Below are 20217 nucleotides of genomic sequence, written 5' to 3' on the forward strand. Positions count from 1 at the left end.
TAGAAGAAGCGCATAGGCGAATTGGATTACTACACATGCGAATTTCACAGAGTAGGCATGAACGCGCCAATAGGATCTCGCTAGCTCTGCCCAACTCCTTGCTTTTTCTGCCCACTGTGACTAATTTATTCCCATTTGAAACGACGGACTGTGGTCTATCTTGGTTTAGTTATATAAATCTTTGCTATACCTATTGCTCACTACAAGCATGGAACTAGTTAGTGCAACCATTTGTTGTACGGGGAGCAAAATGAACTGCTGCACCATACCATTGCATGAATTCATGGAAATTGGAAGCGAATGAGCTAGCCATCATTTTGAGTGGTTTGGTGAATGCTAGTCAATTTAAACTGCGTATATTAACATAAGTTACTGAGTTATTTAAATAAATAAAAATATATTCTGAATAAAGACCGGAAGGTGTGTGAACGACGGGCGGCAGTCCAACTAGCTACCTTGGTAACTTCAAATAGGCCAGAATAAAGATGGAAACGATACTTGACCTACCAATCGAAAATAAGATATTTTATGCTGTTCTGGTGTTCTCGTGGACGGTTTATCTATGGGAGGCCTACCTTGCGTACAGACAGGTAATTGTTTACTTTGTTTCGTAACTGTCTCTGTCAATACCGCACCAGGCCCCCGCTGCTGCCCCATTCATAGACGTAACTACTCTAGCGCCAATTGACAATAGAACCTTCTGACCGGTGATGTTTGTTAATAACCTCTACGGGATCGGCTAACGGCTAATGTGATTAGCAAGAGGGTTTAAGTAACAACATTTTTCCCCCAGGACCTAGACATATCTCATATGGGCAGAAATATGACATTCTTGTTAATCTAATTGCACTGTCCAATTTACAGTAGCTATTACAGTGAAATAATACCATGCTATGGTTTTAGGAGAGTGAACAATTATGAATTTAAATGTATTAATAAACCAATTAGGCACATTTGGGCAGTCTTGATACAACATTTTGAACATATATGCAATGGTTCATTATATCAGTCTAAAACTGCACGCACACTGCTGCCATCTAGTGGCCAAAATCTAAATTGCGCTTGTGCTGGAATAATACATTATGGCCTTTCGCTTGCAGTTCAAAGATGGTAAAAAAAACATTTTTTTTTACATCGGGTTATCTTTTACCTGATCTAATGTGTTATATTCTCCATTCATTTCACATTTCCACAAATTTCAAAGTGTTTCCTTTCAAATGGTATCAAGAATATGCATATCCTTGCTTCAGGTCCTGAGCTACAGGCAGTTAGATTGGTTAGATTTTAGGTGAAAATTAGCTTGCGGTACTTTTTTGGAAACATAAGGAATGTGTCTTTCATATCAGCCATAAATGCTTAATAAAAAACCAAATGTACATTAGTAGCTACACTTTTTTTTAGGATTAGTGTTCCCACAGCGCCATGTCTCCATGTTACAGCACTTGTTTATGGAAGACAAAGGCCGCCACCAGTGCTAATTAGCAATCGAGCATGCTCTGAACATCTGTGTGTAAGATAACTGGGGAGGAAGTGTAGTTTGTCAGCTGGAGGCACAAAGTGTATGGATCTGTGCAAAACTACTACAGTAAGCATATTCTTTATTTGAACGATTATTTCTCACTGACATGAAAGATAAGGGGCATTTCAGCATATGTTCAAAAGTGATTGTGGGCGAATGAAGGAGCCAAATGTGGGCGAATGAAATGGCTGAAGGGATTTCGAGAGCTAGATAGCAGCATGCTGACTCAGTTTCATTTATATTGTTTCAATAACCATGTTTCAGTCCAGATTTTATACGAGTAAAGTCATACCGTATTTAAAAAAATATTGCGCCAGCTGTGCTGGAAACGGGAAGTTTCTGTACTATTTTTCAATTGCTGTCAGATCATTTGTGTGTTCGACATGGTGGGATCTTTTTGTGTCTGTAAAATGTATTATGTAAGAAATGGAGGTTGAAACGCCTTTATGCGAAAACATTGATATAATTACTAACTTATCGAAATAATGCGATGATATGGTGTGTGTGGTCTTCCAAATATGACTCGGAGAAACCATGGAGTTTATTAGGATACAAATGAAATAAGTTATGATCAACTTCACAGGGTGGTGAAATTGCACAGTGATCTTGGTGCTCTTTTCTAAAAAATATCTAGGGTTTTATTTTAGTGACATGATGATCAATGCTTGACTTCTGATTGACAAATACAAATATTCTCAATTCAAGGCTATCCATAATAATCTCATCATGTAGACTAGACTACCCGCACTGTATCTGCAAGCTGTTGGCTAGAGTCCATGTGCCAAGACCAAAGTAGGCACATTTGCTATTTAATGCAGGTTTTGTTTCAACTCTATTGGTAGAGTTGAAAATGCAATGGAAACACATTGAACATAAGATTTTTATTCGGTACATTAAAAGGTAAGGTAAAAAATACATTTTCTGTGCATTACGTCATAATGCAGTGATTTTTATCCACGACAAGTCTGTTTGGACTTCCCGCTGGTGGGAAAATGCGCATATTTTCTTGGTGCGTTTTTTGGAATATTTGCATGAATCTGTCACCAATTGAATGGTGTTTGCCAGTCTCTCAATATTTTTCCAAGAACAACGCTGTCTTCAGGATTGTCTTCAGGATTGCCTAAAATCAGTGTTATACCAATTGTTGATATACAGTCTGAAACAAAGCACCACAAAAACATGGAACATTTCCTTACAAGCCAGAATGATGAATACAATTACATTTTAATTTAGCTAGTCTACTGGTTGTCTGTGCAGTTGGTCCTTCGGCTGGTTGAAACTTGAGACAAAATATCCACAGGAAAGTATTATTTTGTCAACTTTTTAGACTGCCAGTACTGCCAAATGCCTGTCACCGGTTACATGCGCAAAACCATGTAGCTAAATGCATGCAAGACGTTGGTTAGTTTGCTTGCATGTACTTACTTCTGTCTTGTGCCTTTAGTTGATGAGCAAATAAATCGGGATAGCCACACAGAAACCTGCGTTTTGATAATACTTTCCTGTGGATATTTTGTCAAATTTAGACCAGCTGAAGGACCAATCCAATAGACAATTGGCCAAGTCAGTTCAAATTAAGTTTAGTCAACATTCTGACTTGTAAAGGACTGTTTGGAATTGTTTTATCTAAAAGTTAACTTTATTCTGTAACATGGAAACTGCCTTTAGGATTAGCTATATGAATGGAAAAATAATATGAATAACTTGTCTAACCACATAGCATAACCTTCTAACCACATAGCGGAGGACATACAGGTCGACCATGCACGTGCCACAAGAGTTGGGGAAGATCATGGACACGGATACCTTTGAGAAGTCACGTCTTTATCAACTGGACAAGAGCAACTTCAGTTTTTGGTCTGGACTATATTCAGAAACTGAGGGGACGGTAGGTCCAACTAAAAGATCCATTGGTTTGTTAGGACCTACTTTGTTATATTAGAATGTAGTTGCCTATATCTGCTTACAGAGCATATCACCAAACAGAGGGAATTTTGTGTTTTTAACACTGTTGTTGTCTCATAGCTGATCCTGCTCCTTGGTGGAATCCCTTTCCTTTGGAAAGTTGCTGGGACTGTGACTGCTCGTTTTGGATTGGGTCCCGACTATGAAGTGTGTGAATGCTCCACGGTTAAAATGATCAGTCCAGTATTAGGAAGGTTTATTTTCTTGAATCATTCCATATATTTCAATGGTTCTTTTTCTTTCAGATCTTCCAGTCTCTTTCGTTTCTGATGCTTGCGACTCTGTTCAGTGCCTTCACTGGTCTTCCCTGGAGTATCTACAACACCTTTGTCATTGAGGAGAAGCATGGCTTCAACCAGCAGGTACCATGTCCAAACTCTCTGGGGACATCCTTATTATACAGGCAAACGTTTCGTAGTTTGAACCAATTACACTTTTTCCCTGGCATGGTTTTAAACATACAGTCTGTGTTTTTTTTTGCTGTCGTCTACGGTTCTTCTTTCAGACGCTGGGGTTCTTCCTGAAGGATGCTGTGAAGAAGTTTATTGTGACCCAGTGTATCTTGTTGCCAGTGACCTCACTGCTCCTCTACATCATCAAGATTGGTGGAGACTTCTTCTTTATCTACGCCTGGCTCTTCACACTGGGGGTCTCTCTGGTTAGTCCTTTCACCTAGGGTTGTGGCGGTCATGAAATTTTGTCAGCCGGTGATGGTCAAGTAAATAACTGCCGGTCTCATGTTAATGGACCGTGAATTAATGTATACACGTTTAGCATCTCCTGGCTTTCACGCGTAGCCTACAAGCTACTGATGCAGACCGTGGGAACATCTACATTTAAAAAAAGTATAATAAATCCATTTAATATAGCCTACACCATCACAATAAATCCATGATTTATTTTAGACCAGTCGAAAGAAGCATGATATGAAGAAAATGTAGTCTATTTCAAAAGAACAGAATAGCATACTCTTGAGTTGTCCTTTATGTTAGGCCCTGATATGACTATGCCATATGGCTGTGGGCTACACTAGTTCATTTAGTAGACAAGATTTGCTTAGAATTCCGTGGCATTCTCTTTTATTATTTTATAGTATGTAGAATACAATTGAATGTAGCAATATAGAAAGGATATTTTCTAAGGAAGTGCACACATGCGGCTATTCTATGTTGAGCGGTTAACAAAGAAACAGGTTCTCCTATGTGCTTAACTTAGTTACTTTGCAACTTTTGTTGTGATACAAAACGTTGGGCTATATGTTTTTGAATTTTTTAAAATACATTCTAAGGCTACATGATGCAAACCTAATGATGATTTGAAAAAAGTTGCATGAAAGGCATGAGCTCTGATTTTGTTTCTTGTGCAGGCTGAACACTTCATCAGTCTCTCATTCACAATTTGACAGGCACTTGATAATATTCTCACCAGGCCTTGAATTTCCTGGCGGCATCCCCCTTGTGTGACCATAATGCCCCCTAAAAAATCCATGCCTTTTGCAGGCACTTGTTGTGCACTTGGGCTGAATATAATTATAATTTCCTTCTCCCGGCTGCCATGCTCCTAAGCACCTCTCACATGGCTCTCCCAGATATCTAAATTCTTATTAGCCAATGCCCGTCATGTGATCGGGTCCTTCTCACTGGCATCTCAGCTCCAACAGAGAGATGTGATTGTGTACAAATGTAAGCAAGGTTTGAAATTGTTTTAGTCAAATATTATGTATGTTTGGTCTTCTTTTTTTTCTTCTTTTTTTCTTTCAATTTGCAGACTACAAATGATTTGTAATTCTGTTTTGGCCCCCCGACCATCCACTCAAGAAAAAAAATCGTCCCGCGCCTGAATCTAGTTGATGAGCCCTGCACTAGCCTATGTCATGCTGTGCTACTATCCCCAATAGTACAAAAGTTGACCTATTCTATTGGCAGAGTTGCAAAGAGAAATCCATATCAGACTGGCCAATAGAAATAAAAGATTAATATGGGGAAAAAGAACAGACACTGGACAGAGGAACTCTGCCTAGAAGGTCAGCATCCCGGAGTCGTCTCTTCACTGTTGACATTGAGACTGGTGTTTTGCGGGTACTATTTAATGAAGCTGCCAGTTGAGGACGTGTGAGACGTCTGTTTCTCAAACAAGACACTAATGTACTTGTCCTCTTGCTCAGTTGTGCACCAGGGCCTCCCACTCCTTTCTATTCTGTTTAGAGCCAGTTTGCGCTGTTCTGTGAAGGGAGTAGTACACAGCATTGTACGAGATCTTCAGTTTCTTGGCAATTTCTCGCATGGAATAGTCTTCATTTCTCAGAACAAGAATAGACTGACAAATTTCAGAAGAAAGTACTTTGTTTCTGGCCATTTTGAACCTGTAATCGAACCCACAAATGCTGATGCCCCAGATACTAAACTAGTCTAAAGAAGGCCAGTTGTATTGCTTCTTTAATCAGGACAAGAGTTTTTAGCTGTGCTAACATAATTGCAAAAGGGGTTTCTAATGATCAATTAGCCATTTAAAATGATAAACTTGGATTAGCTAACACAACGTGCCATTGGAACACAGGAGTGATGGTTGCTGATAATGGCCCTCTGATATTCCATAAAAAATCTGCCATTTCTAGCTACAATAGTAATTTACAACATTAAATGTCTACACTGTATTTCTGATCAATGTAATGTTATTTTAATGGACAAACAATGTGATTTTCTTTCAAAAACAAGGACATTTCTAAGTGACTCCAAACTTTTGAACGGTAATGTATTCCTAAACACCAATGCGCAGCAATGCACACACGGCAGTAGGCTATAAGTGCGAACGTTCCAAAATGCAATCAAATAGCAGGGAAAAAAACATTCTCAAAAGTGACCGCAAATGTAATTATGCATGTAATGCTTTATTATAAAGGTGCATTTTTATGGTGAAAAGGATCTTCCCCAAACTTGAAACTCATGCACCGTCTATGTATGCCAGTTAGGCTCTACATCAGTTGTAAAGTGGATTAATGTGCTTACCTTCTTAAAATTATTTGGCCACATTAGTTGTGATACATATAGGCCTATGGTCTAGGCTATATGACGTGTGCAACTATGATTTGAAAAGGTCACAAAAGGCATGCACTGTTTCTTGCCTTACCGCACATGCTGGGCATCATTCACAAGTGATAATACATATTTCACAAGTGAATGGCTAATATTGTCACCCATCAGACTATTCTTAATTTAATGTTGTCTTTACATATACTAAATAATATACAGTACCAGTCAAAGGTTTGGACACACCTACTAATATTTCTTTATTTTTACTCTTTTCTACATTGTACGGTAATAGTGAAGACATCAACACTATGAAAAAACACATGGAATTATGCAATAACCAAAAAAGTGTTAAATCAAAATATATTTGAGATTCTTCAAAGTAGCCACCCTTTGCCTTGATGGGACATTGTCCTGTTGAAAAACAACTAATAGTCCCACTAAGTCAAAAACCAGATGGGATGGCGTATCACTGAATAATTCTGTTGTAGCCATGCTGGTTAAGTGTGCCTTGAATTCTAAATAAATCAGTGTCACCAGCAAAGCACCATCACACCTCCTCCTCCACGCTTCATGATGTGAACCACACATACGGAGATAATCCGTTTACATACTCTGCGTCTCACAAAGACACGGTGGTTGGAACCAAAAATCGCACATTTGGACTCATCAGACCAAAGGACAGATTTCCACCGGTCTAATGTCCATTGCTCGTGTTTCTTGGGCCAAGCAAGTCTCTTCTTCTTATTGGTGTTCTTTAGTAGTGGTTTCTTTACAGCAACTCGACCATGAAGGCATGATTCACGCAGTCTCCTCTAAGGGCTTTATAAATACATTTGATTGAACAGTTGATGTTGAGATGTGTCTGTTACTTGAACTGAAGCATTTGTTTGGGCTGCAATCTGAGGTGCAGTTAACTCTAATGAACTTATCCTCTGCAGCCGAGGTATCGCTGCGTCTTCTATTCCTGTGGCGGTCCTCACGACAGCCATCATAGCGCTTGATGGTTTTTGATGGTTTTTGGGACTGCACTTGAAGAAAAAGTTCTTCAAATTTTCCGGATTGACTGACCTTCATTTCTTAAAGTATTGATGGACTGTCATTTCTCTTTGCTTATTTGAGCTGTTCTTGCCATAATATGGACTTGGTCTTTTACCAAATAGGGCTGTCTTCTGTATACCACCCCTACCTTGTGACAACACAAGTGATTGGCTCAAACACATTAAGAAGGAACTAAATTCCACAAATGACATTTTAAGAAGGCACACCTGGTAATTTAAATGTATTCAAGGCAAAGGGTGGCTATTTTGAAGAATCTCAAATATAAAATATATTTTGATTTGTTTAACACTATTTTGGTTACTACAAGATTCCATATGTGTTTTTTTCTCGTAGTTTTGATGTCTTCACTATTATTCTACTAAAGATCTACCCTGGAATGATTAGGTGTGTCCAAACTTTTGACTGGTACTGTATGTGTGAAATTAGTTTTGATTTAGAATGGACCATTATCATGCACCTGTCTCGGAACAAAAATACATGTAATCTATGCACTTAAATAGTGAATGGAGGACGCTTTTCCCGTAGTTCATTTTCATGGCAGCCAGGTAGGCTATACTGCTGTTGTAAAGCGAAGAAATGTGCTTAATATTAGGAAAGTTGAGAATATAAAATATAGCAGGCCTACCCTATAGAAAGTTAATGGGATCCACCTCTTTTTAATAGAGGACATCAACTATGTTTTCGCATGCAATTGCAGAGCCTATAGAAATGTTGAGCTCATGGGCTCTCATGAAGTGTTTGATTTTCTAAAACATTTGCATTGATGTCAGTTATTAGAGGGAGAATAGAGTGCTGAGTACCAGTCAGTTAGCAAGTTTGGTAGGCAACTAATGACCATCAGCAGCTTCAGAGTTTGGAGAAACCTAGTTACCGTGACTAATCGGTCAAGTGGAATTTGACTGCTGGCATGACTTGTGTGGTGGTAATACGGTCACCGCAATAGCCCTACTTTCACCTCCTAGCTGCCTTGAAACAGCAGTTTTATAGGCTCAAGCAATTTAATTATGCATAATGAGTTAAGCTATAGTCAAATTAGTCTAAACTATTTCATTCTGATCATTCTTCCTCACTCTTAGGTGCTGGTGACCATCTATGCTGATTACATTGCTCCCCTATTTGACAAGTTTACTCCTTTGCCAGAGGGCGAGCTGAAGGAAGAGATTGAGAGCATGTCTAAGTCTATCAATTTCCCCCTCACTAAGGTCTATGTAGTAGAAGGTAAGGCACAATACATTAACTCAACAACTAGTTTTGTCCAAAAGATGGGACTGCTTCCACTGTATCTATAATTGTTTATCATCAGAGGAGACCAAATCATAATGGGTGCTGAGGAGACCAAGGCATAAGTGGGAGGTGGTCACATTTTCATTGTAACATATGGACAGTAAAGTTGTATTGTAATTAGGGCTGTCAAGCGCTAAAAACATTTAATCGAATTTGCTAAAATTAAGCTGTAATTTACGATTTTTCATACAAAAAAACATTCCAAAAATATTGACGTCTTGATTTTTGTCTTAAGGTAATGGTTAGGTAAATTGAGGATCCACACTTTCTTTAACCTCAATATCAACTTGTTTTTTGCTTTATAGATTACCGTAATTTACATACTATAAGCCGCTACTTTATTCCCACACTTTGAACCTCGCGGTTTATACAATGACGCGGCTAATTTATGGATTTTTCCCGCTTTCACAAGATTCATGCCGCCAAAAAACTGAGCACCGTCACATAATGTGACGTAAATCGAGCGCGCTCAAACTTCCCATCATTCTGATTACGGTAGTAATTTTGTCACCCTCATCATGGCAAAGACACGGAGAAATGCATATGATGCAGCTTTCAAGTTGAAGGCGATCGATCTGGCTGTTGGAAAAGGAAATAGAGCTGCTGCATGAGAGCTTGGCCTTAATGAGTCGATTATAAGACTTTGTAAACAGCAGCGTGAGGAACTGACTCAGTGCAAAAAGACAACAAACCTTTCAGAGGGAAGAAAAGCAGACGGCCCAAAGTATTTGCAGCCACTCGACATCAGTGTAAATCGTGCATTTAAGGTGGCGCTCTTTGTTCAGTGGGAGGCTTGGATGACAAGTGGGGAGAAATCCTTAACTAAAACGGGCCGCATGCGAAGAGCAACTTATGGTCAAGTCTGCCAGTGGGTCCTGACAGCGTGGAGCATTGTCAAAAAATCCACTATCATCAACGGGTTTCGAAAGGCTGGACTGCTGCGTGTTGAAGGGGCAGCATGAGCTCAGCGGGGTATTTGCCTCCGGATGAAAGTGACGAGAGCGACAATGAAAACGATCCGACATCGGATGAAGCAATTCTGAGGCTATTCAACTCCGACACCGAAGGAGATTACTTCAGTGGTTTCAGTGCACAGGAGGAGGAAGATAGTGACCAATGACTTTACTAGTAGGCTACTTTTTAATTTTTGTTACAAGCCGTGTTTCGTTAAAGCCTATTTATTTTTGTTACAAGCCGTGTTTCGTTAAAGCCTATTTATTTTTGTTACAAGCCGTGTTTCGTTTAAAGGCTGTGTAAAGGTCATTTGTTTCAATGTACCGGTAGGCACCTGCGGCTTATAGACATGTGCGGCTTATTTATGTACAAAATACATATTTTTTAATAATTCAGTGGGTGCGGTTTATATTCGGGTGCTCTTAATAGTCCAGCAATTACGGTATGTATTTGGGATGTTTTCAGTGTATTTTGAATGTTTTGGATAATGCTCCTAAATCATGATTCAAAAAAAGTTACTGCACTAAAATTGTAAAAAATTAACTGATTTAACTCTGACAGCCCTAGTTGAAATGATCTGTTTTGACCTACTCTTCCAGGTTCCAAGCGCTCCTCCCACAGTAACGCTTACTTCTATGGGTTCTTCAAGAACAAGCGCATAGTGTTGTTCGACACCCTGATGGAGGACTACTCTCCCCTCAACAAGGACGGAGAGCCAGAGAATGTGCCTGCAGAGGAGACTGACACACCAACTGAGGCCAAAGCCAAGCCCAAGGTCAGACATACTCCTTTACACAGAGAACTGTGTGTCAACATGTTATTAATCTAAAATACTGAAAGAAGGTTCAGGACTGCAACTTGATATCCTTCAATTATATTTATTGCTGAAACAAGCTTCTTCTTCAAAGCACTCCATTATTACTGAGCACAGCTTCAGCAATACAGAACATTTTTGTAATCTTGGTTGGAGCTCTGCAAGCACACTACAATTTTCATGTTATGAATCTAATTTGTTGAGGGGTCCTATCATAGAAACAAATAAGATGGTATACTAGTATTTGTAGTCAGTGTTTCATACATACTTCATTAAAATCAAGCTATTCATGTTCTTAACTCTTTTCAGAACAAGAAGCAAGGCTGCAACAACCCAGAGGTCTTGGCCGTATTGGGCCACGAGCTTGGCCACTGGAAGTTGGGCCACACTGTGAAGAACATTGTCATCAGTCAGGTTTGTTTGGAAATTCCCTTGATATGCGTTTGCATGTCAGATCTATACCAATATTCCATTCTTGCAGATCCTGGAAATTCACATGTTGATGTAGAAATGTCAATAAGCATGTTACCATCCACAGGTTTTATGTGAGTAAAGTCATAGTGTAAAAAACGTATAATAATCACGACAACTGTGATGGAAACAGAGTTTCTGTACAATTTTATAAATGCCGACAGATCATTTGTTCATTTGATATGGTGTGATATTGTGTCGGTCAAATGATCTAATTACTTAGACTAGTCTACCCGCATTGTATCTGCGAGCTGTTGGCTAGAGCGCAGCTGCCAAGACCCAGAGTAGGCACATTTGCTATTTAACAAGAACAGTTTTTGTGACAAAACTATTGGTAGAGTTGAAAATGTGATAGAAACGCATTGAACATAAAAATGTTTAGGTGCATAACATAAACTAAAAAAAGTATATTTCGTGTGCATATGTCATCACGCACTAATTTTTATCCACAACAAGTCCGTTTGGTGGAAACACCACTGGTGAGTGAACTATTTTTCTGCTATTTTTAAAAATATGTATATATTTGCATTAAAATCTGTCGCCAATTGAATGGAAACCTTGGTAATGGTAACATTTTTGTCCCCCCCTGCCTCTGCCCTTGCAGATGAACTCCTTCCTGTGCTTTTTCCTCTTTGCTGTGTTGATTGGACGAAAGGAGCTATTCATAGCCTTTGGTTTCTATGACAGCCAGCCCACGTTGATTGGTTTGATGATCATATTCCAGTTCATCTTCTCCCCATATAATGAGGTGAGTGACTCCCATCTCTTAAACAATGCATTTATATCTAACGTCTTAATACACTTAGCTCCACTGCTATTCCCCAGGCGCTCTCTTTTGATGACTTCTGTAACCGTAATAGCCTTGGTTTCATGCATGTTAACATTAGAAGCCTCCTCCCTAAGTTTGTTCTATTCACTGCTTTAGCACACTCTGCCAACCCGGATGTTCTAGCTGTGTCTGAATCCTGGCTTAGGAAGACCACCAAAAATTCTGAAATTTTAATTCCAAATTACAACATTTTCAGACAAGATAGAACTGCCAAAGGGGGCGGTGTTGCAATCTACTGCAAAGATAGCCTGCAGAGTTCTGTCCTACTATCCAGGTCTGTACCCAAACAATTTGAACTTCTACTTTTAAAAATCCACCTCTCTAAAAACAAGTCTCTCACCGTTGCCGCCTGCTATAGACCACCCTCTGCCCCCAGCTGTGCTCTGGACACCATATGTGAACTGATTGCCCCCATCTATCTTCAGAGCTCGTGCTGCTAGGCGACCTAAACTGGAACATGCTTAACACCCCAGCCATCCTACAATCTAAACTTGATGCCCTCAATCTCACTCAAATTATCAATGAACCTACCAGGTACCCCCCCAAAGCCTTAAACACGGGCACCCTCATAGATATCATCCTAACCAACTTCCCCTCTAAATACACCTCTGCTGTCTTCAACCAAGATCTCAGTGATCACTGCCTCATTGCCTGCATCCGTAATGGGTCAGCGGTCAAACGACCTCCACTCATCACTGTAAAACGCTCCCTGAAACACTTCAGCGAGCAGGCCTTTCTAATCGACCTGGCCGGGGTATCCTGGAAGGATATTGATCTCATCCCGTCAGTAGAGGATGCCTGGATATTTTTTTTAAATGCCTTCCTAACCATCTTAAATAAACATGCCCCATTCAAGAAATTTAGAACTCTGGATAAGAGCGTCTGCTAAATGACTTAAATGTAAAATGTAAATGTAGAACCAGGAACAGATATAGCCCTTGGTTCTCCCCAGACCTGACTGCCCTTAACCAACACAAAAACATCCTATGGCGTTCTGCATTAGCATCGAACAGCCCCGTGATATGCAGCTGTTCAGGGAAGCTAGAAACCGTTATACACAGGCAGTTAGAAAAGCCAAGGCTAGCTTTTTCAAGCAGAAATTTGCTTCCTGCAACACTAACTCAAAAAAGTTCTGGGACACTGTAAAGTCCATGGAGAATAAGAACACCTCCTCCCAGCTGCCCACTGCACTGAAGATAGGAAACACTGTCACCACTGATAAATCCACCATAATTGAGAATTTCAATAAGCATTTTTCTACGGCTGGCCATGCTTTCCACCTGGCTACTCCTACCCCGGTCAACAGCACTGCACCCCCAACAGCAACTCGCCCAAGCCTTCCCCATTTCTCCTTCTCCCAAATCCATTCAGCTGATGTTCTGAAAAATCTGGACCCCTACAAATCAGCCGGGCTAGACAATCTGGACCCTTTCTTTCTAAAATGATCTGCCAAAATTGTTGCCACCCCTATTACTAGCCTGTTCAACCTCTCTTTCGTGTCGTCTGAGATTCCCAAAGATTGGAAAGCAGCTGCGGTCATCCCCCTCTTCAAAGGGGGGACACTCTTGACCCAAACTGCTACAGACTTATATCTATCCTACCATGCCTTTCTAAGGTCTTGAAAGCCAAGTCAACAAACAGATTACCGACCATTTCGAATCTCACCATACATTCTCTGCTATGCAATCTGGTTTCAGAGCTGGTCATGGGTGCACCTCAGCCACGCTCAAGGTCCTAAACGATATCTTAACCGCCATCGATAAGAAACATTACTGTGCAGCCGTATTCATTGATCTGGCCAAGGCTTTCGACTCTGTCAACCACCACATCCTCATCGGCAGACTCGACAGTCTTGGTTTCTCAAATGATTGCCTCGCCTGGTTCACCAACTACTTCTCTGATAGAGTTCAGTGTGTCAAATCGGAGGGTCTACTGTCCGGACCTCTGGCAGTCTCTATGGGGGTGCCACAGGGTTCAATTCTTGGACCTACTCTCTTCTCTGTATACATCAATGAGGTCGCTCTTGCTGCTGATGAGTCCCTGATCCAGCTCTACGCAGACGACACCATTCTGTATACTTCCGGCCCTTCTTTGGACACTGTGTTAACAACCCTCCAGGCAAGCTTCAATGCCATACAACTCTCCTTCCGTGGTCTCCAATTGCTCTTAAATACAAGTAAAACTAAATGCATGCTCTTCAACCGATCGCTACCTGCACCTACCCGCCTTGTCCAACATCACTACTCTGGACGGCTCTGACTTAGAATACGTGGACAACTACAAATACTTAGGTGTCTGGTTAGACTGTAAACTCTCCTTCCAGACCCATATCAAACATCTCCAATCCAAAGTTAAATCTAGAATTGGCTTCCTATTTCGCAACAAAGCATCCTTCACTCATGCTGCCAAACATACCCTTGTAAAACTGACCATCCTACCAATCCTCGACTTTGGCGATGTCATTTACAAAATAGCCTCCAATACCCTACTCAACAAATTGGATGCAGTCTATCACAGTGCAATCCGTTTTGTCACCAAAGCCCCATATACTACCCACCATTGCGACCTGTACGCTCTCGTTGGCTGGCCCTCGCTTCATACTCGTCGCCAAACCCACTGGCTCCATGTCATCTACAAGACCCTGCTAGGTAAAGTCCCCCTTATCTCAGCTCGCTGGTCACCATAGCATCTCCCACCTGTAGCACACGCTCCAGCAGGTATATCTCTCTAGTCACCCCCAAAACCAATTATTTCTTTGGCCGCCTCTCCTTCCAGTTCTCTGCTGCCAATGACTGGAACGAACTACAAAAATCTCTGAAACTGGAAACACTTATCTCCCTCACTAGCTTTAAGCACCAACTGTCAGAGCATCTTACAGATTACTGCACCTGTACATAGCCCACCTATAATTTAGCCCAAACAACTACCTCTTTCCCAACTGTATTTAATTAATTTATTTATTTTGCTCCTTTGCACCCCATTATTTTTATTTCTACTTTCTTCCATTGCAAAACTACCATTCCAGTATTTTACTTGCTATATTGTATTTACTTTGCCACCATGGCCTTTTTTGCCTTTACCTCCCTTCTCACCTAATTTGCTCACATTGTATATAGACTTGTTTATACTGTATTATTGACTGTATGTTTGTTTTACTCCATGTGTAACTCTGTGTCGTATCTGTCGAACTGCTTTGCTTTATCTTGGCCAGGTCGCAATTGTAAATGAGAACTTGTTCCCAACTTGCCTACCTGGTTAAATAAAGGTGAAATAAAATGTAAAATTAAAAAAAAAAAAAAACACTTCAGTGGAGGCCTTAGATGTTAGCGCTGCATGTGCTGTGCAAGTGTTTGTTTTGCGAAAATACCTTGGGCATAGTAGCAAATATTATCCAATGAAATATACAGCTAAACCTACAATATAGAGTATCTATTAAAGGATATAAAATGTGTAAGCAAATCTCTATTTTTGATGCAAATGGCATGTTATACTTTCATCCTCATTTTATTTATTTATTTATTTATATTTGTTATTTTACCAGGTAAGTTGACTGAGAACACATTCTCATTTACAGCAACGACCTGGAGAATAGTTACAGGGGAGAAGGGGATGAATGAGCCAATTGTAAACTGGGGATTATTAGGTGACCGTGATGGTTTGAGGGCCAGATTGGGAATTTAGCCAGGACACTGGGGTTAATACCCCTACTCTTACGATAAGTGCCAGGGGATCTTTAATGACCTCGGAGAGTCAGGACACCCGTTTAAACTCCCATCCGAAAGACGGCACCGTACACAGGGCAGTGTCCCCAATCACTGCCCTGGGGCATTGGGATATTTTTTATTTATTTTTAAACCAGAGGAAAGAGTGCCTCCTACTGGCCCTCCAACACCTCATTGTGCAGTAAAGGCTCAGAATGTTGCATTTTTTTACATTCTCCAAATACGTCCTTTTAGTAGTGCTGAGTCCTCTTTGAGTTTGGTTCGATAATTTAAAAAAAATCTTGTAAACATTAAATGCATTATGTGGGTTTAATGATATAACAATACAGAATAAAACAATTAATAAATGTCCCATGATGGTAGTGACTGCTTATTAGCAGTCACTACAATTATTAGCCATAATTTATTCATATTACTTTACTTTAATAAAATATGTGTTGTGTATATATATTTTTTTAATGTCTTTATTATTTCATTCTTAGTCATCTTATCTATAAAGAGTGAGCTGCTTTCTATGAAGAAATAGTAAAATTGTGGTTTTGTCAGACAGCAAAGTAAATAAGACATACTTTTATGATTGCTGATTACCAACTATTAATCACTTAGATCATGTCCTTTCAGGTAGAGACCTCGCAAACCAACTGCTCTCTATCCCTCGCATATCTCATATTCTTCTGTCTCTTTTACGTAGCAGGCGTAAAAGGAACAGACTGGACAAGTAGGTGCACAATGGATTATGGTCATTGTAGTTAATAACCACATTTTCTGCGCTACACTATCGATTATTGGTCTGTTGGAAACTACAACACCCTACTACATCGCACAATTCAGGAATTCAAATAACTGAAGCATTGAAAATAACACATTTCAGTTAATCGCTCAGCACTATCTTTTAGAAATGGAAAATCTCTCAGTATAGTGATGCAGGTCTTTAGATGTTGTACACATGAAATTGTCATTCCAAACTTTATCTGCACCGTTATATTCCATTTTGTTGCTACATGAGTGATACCTATCCATCCATTCTAGAAGCAGGCTGTACAGAGAATGGAACAGCTGGATAGGGGAAACAGCTGGTATCGCACAAAATGAAGTATTACGTTACCGGTAGTTCGCAATGACAATTCCATATGTACATCATCTAAAGACCTGATTCACTGTACTGAGAGCCTTTCAGATTTATAAAAGGACATATTTGGATGTTTTTGGTGCATTTTTTTCCTGAGTCTCCTCACTGCACAATGAGGACGTGAACTGCTGGTTGGGGTAAGTTTATAAAAAACATGACATTTACATAAAGAAATTGAGATCTGGTTGTAAAAAAAAACAAAGTTGAAGTTGTTTTGTTAGTCGTACTGTATGTACGGGATACGCATGGTATACATCGTTCAACAAAATGCTTACTTGCTGGTTCCTTCTCGACAATGCAACAACAATAATACATAGTAAAGAATAGAATACGAACATAAAGTAAATGGCAGTAGAATAGAATAAATGTTTGAGTATAAGTAAACTCAGCAAAAAAAGAATCCTCTCACTGTCAACTGCGCTTATTTTCAGCAAACTTAACGTGTAAATATTTGTGTGAACATAAGATTCAACAACTGAGACACAAACTGAACAAGTTCCACATACATGTGACTAACAGAAATTGAATAATGTGTCCCTGAACATAGGGGGGGTCAAAATCAAAAGTAGCAGTCGGTATCGGGTGTGGCCACCAGGTGCATTATGTACTGCAGTGCATCTCCTCCTCATGTACTGCACCAGATTTGCCAGTTCTTGCTGTGAGATGTTACCCCACTCTTCCACCAAGGCACCTGCAAATTTCCGGGCATTTCTGGGGGGGGAATGGCCCTCACCCTCCAATCCAACAGCTCCCAGACGTGCTCAATGGTATTGAGATCCGGGCTCTTCGCTGGCCATGGCAAAACACTGACATTCCTGTCTTGCAGGAAATCATGCACAGAACGAGCAGTATGGCTGGTGGCATTGTCATGCTGGAGGGTCATATAAAGATGAGGAAGGGTACCACATGAGGGAGGAGGATGTCTTCCCTGTAACGCACAGCGTTGAGATTGCCTGCAATGAAAACAAGCTTAGTCCGATGATGCTGTGACGCACCGCCCCAGACCATGACGGACACTCCACCTCATCGATTCCGCTCCAGAGTACAGGCCTCGGTGTAACGTTCATTCCTTCAATGATAAACGTGAATCTGACCATCACCCCTGGTGAGACAAAACCGCGACTCGTCAGTGTAGAGCACTTTTTGCCAGTCCTGTCTGGTCCAGCGACAGTGGGTTTGTGCCCATAGGCGACGTTGTTGCCGGTGAGGACCTGCCTTACAACAGGCCTACAAGCCCTCAGTCCAGCCTATTGCGGATAGTCTGAGCACTGATGGAGGGATTGTGCATTCCTAGTGTTGTAACCTTGCAGCATACCTAAGGCATGTTCACACAGATGAGCAGGGACACTGGGCATCTTTATTTTGGTGTTTTTCAGAGTCCGTAGAAAGGTATTTTTAGTGTCCTAAGTTTTCATAACTGTGACCTTAATTGCCTACCGTCTGTAAACTGTTAGTGTCTTAACATCTGTTCCACAGGTGCATGTTCATTCATTGTTTATGGTTCATTGAACAAGCATGGGAAACCGTGTTTAAACCATTTACAGTGAAGATTTGTGAAGTTATTTGGATTTTTACTAATCTTTGAAAGACAGTGTCCTGAAAAAGAGACGTTTCTTTTTTTGCTGAGTTTATATTACAGGAAGGCACAATTTATAGTACAATATTTACATTTGTTTTGGGGAAGGAGTGTATAAATTGAGCAGTATAATAAGAATCTGGTAGCAGCAGTACTGATGTGTGAGGAGAATCAGTGCAGGTGGTCTCCTTTTAAGTCAGCTTTAAACAGAAAATGTTGTTAAAATGGAGATGAGGATGGGATGCTAAGAGTATCTCTGATACTTCACTGAGGAAAACTGAAATGGTTTCCTATTCCTACCTCCAGGTCCTGTCCTTCTGTCTGACGGTCTTGAGCCGCAGGTTTGAGTTCCAGGCAGATGCCTTTGCGCGGGGCATGGGCCGAGCCTCAGAGCTCTACTCCGCCCTCATCAAGCTCAACAAAGACAACCTGGGCTTCCCTGTGGCCGACTGGCTCTTCTCCATGTGGCACTACTCCCATCCTCCCCTCCTGGAGCGCCTACGGGCCCTGGGAGGCACCAAGCAGGACTGACGGGCCCTGAAGGGAGAGCCACGTCTGCTGCCTCTCCCCAAGGGCCTCCGCAAGCCACTTCTGGCCCTCTGATGTCCTCCCCATCTCTTTTGCTGTTGCCCTGTTTTTGTTATCCTTTATCCTCACCAGTAGGTTCCTTTTTTCAATTTCGAACTTGCACAATACCAAAATGTTTTGATGAGACGACGAAGATATCTCATCTATGCTTATTCTAGGCAAACATGAAGATACAGATGTCATAAACACAAAACCATTGTGGGCATAAATAATTGCCTTAATGTTATTTTAAGCACTTGCCACTAGTACAGGTCACATTTATCAAGGATTGCTCATTATATTTCGGCAAGGTTTTTATTTCTTACTCAGTTTTATTTACTTCCCGAAGAATTTGTCCAAATGTTTTCTCATTAAACCTCAAATTGTATTGTAACGGTCCCGGTCCAATCCATTTTTAGAGGGGTTTGAAAAAGAAACTGCTCCCAGAATTATTAAGTGTCAATAGGATGTATTGCTTGTACAAAGAATGGGCCATCAATTAATTAATAGTATAAACTGCTGCCTAGGCTGGTTGACTGGCTCAATCTACAACTGTTATATATAGTTTGAGTGCCTGTGACTTCCCAGGGATCTGTGACTTGTGATAGTTTTGAAGTAAAGGTTTGGCCAGTGACAACATAGGAATTCACTATTTAGGTTACATTTCTTCGCATTTGTTTTTGACACGATTTCATTTTTTTTATGCACTTGTTTGTTAACAATGGTCTGACCATACTGTACTTGTACATAATTGATTAGCGATTAGCTTTGCAAAAAGAGAAAAGTGTACGCAAACTTTTGGCCTATTTGAATGTGGTTTGGAATCTTCTGTTAATGTTTTATTGTTTAGTTCTCTACTTCTGGTGCCTATGTGCGAGGTTTGATCGTGAACCCAGTTTTGACTGACGAAGGCTGGGGGACTGGGGTGGCTATAAGTCACATCACAAAACTCAAGTGTTTGGTTTGATATAGGACATACAGTACTTTTCTTGCAGTATTGTGAATAAAGTCCCTCACAGCAGTTGTCCTATTTGTCTCACCTTTGCTCTGGTAATGGTAGTGAGTCATGCACTTTGGATTTGAGGGCAGCTTCATCCATATCAGGTGAACCGTTTTAGAAATTACAGAAGTATTGGGACCAATTCACTATAAAAGTAGTAAAAAGTTATTTGATCCCATATTCATAGCACACAATGACTACATCAAGCTTGTGACTACAAATTTGTTGGATGCCTTTGCTGTTTCAGATTATTTTGTGCTCAATAGACATTAATGGTAAATCATGCATTGTGTCATTGT

The 20217-nt window shown here is 40.4% G+C and overlaps 1 protein-coding gene across 1 annotated transcript; it reads left to right on the forward strand.

Moving 5' to 3' along the window:
• Nucleotides 1-231: 231 nt before the first annotated feature.
• Nucleotides 232-19939, forward strand: LOC118368520 (CAAX prenyl protease 1 homolog). The gene is made up of 10 exons (XM_035752680.2): nucleotides 232-590; nucleotides 3261-3407; nucleotides 3545-3631; nucleotides 3730-3846; nucleotides 3990-4142; nucleotides 8649-8790; nucleotides 10410-10585; nucleotides 10934-11038; nucleotides 11700-11843; nucleotides 18658-19939. Exons 1-10 carry the CDS (start codon nucleotides 486-488, stop codon nucleotides 18880-18882), a joined length of 1401 nt encoding a protein of 466 aa, XP_035608573.1. The 5' UTR covers nucleotides 232-485; the 3' UTR covers nucleotides 18883-19939.
• The last annotated feature ends 278 nt before the right edge of the window (nucleotides 19940-20217 follow it).

The sequence above is a fragment of the Oncorhynchus keta genome, chromosome 35 (genome assembly GCF_023373465.1).
Source record: "Oncorhynchus keta strain PuntledgeMale-10-30-2019 chromosome 35, Oket_V2, whole genome shotgun sequence".
NCBI classification, from domain to species: domain Eukaryota; kingdom Metazoa; phylum Chordata; class Actinopteri; order Salmoniformes; family Salmonidae; genus Oncorhynchus; species Oncorhynchus keta.

Bases quoted from the DNA above. Each gene is read 5' to 3' on its own strand.
- LOC118368520 (XM_035752680.2), top strand. From the start codon at position 486: ATGGAAACGATACTTGACCTACCAATCGAAAATAAGATATTTTATGCT. The intron at 3,408-3,544 runs GTAGGTCCAACT...GTTGTCTCATAG, and splicing joins ATTCAGAAACTGAGGGGACG to CTGATCCTGCTCCTTGGTGG. The intron at 3,632-3,729 runs GTGTGTGAATGC...TTTTTCTTTCAG, and splicing joins GATTGGGTCCCGACTATGAA to ATCTTCCAGTCTCTTTCGTT.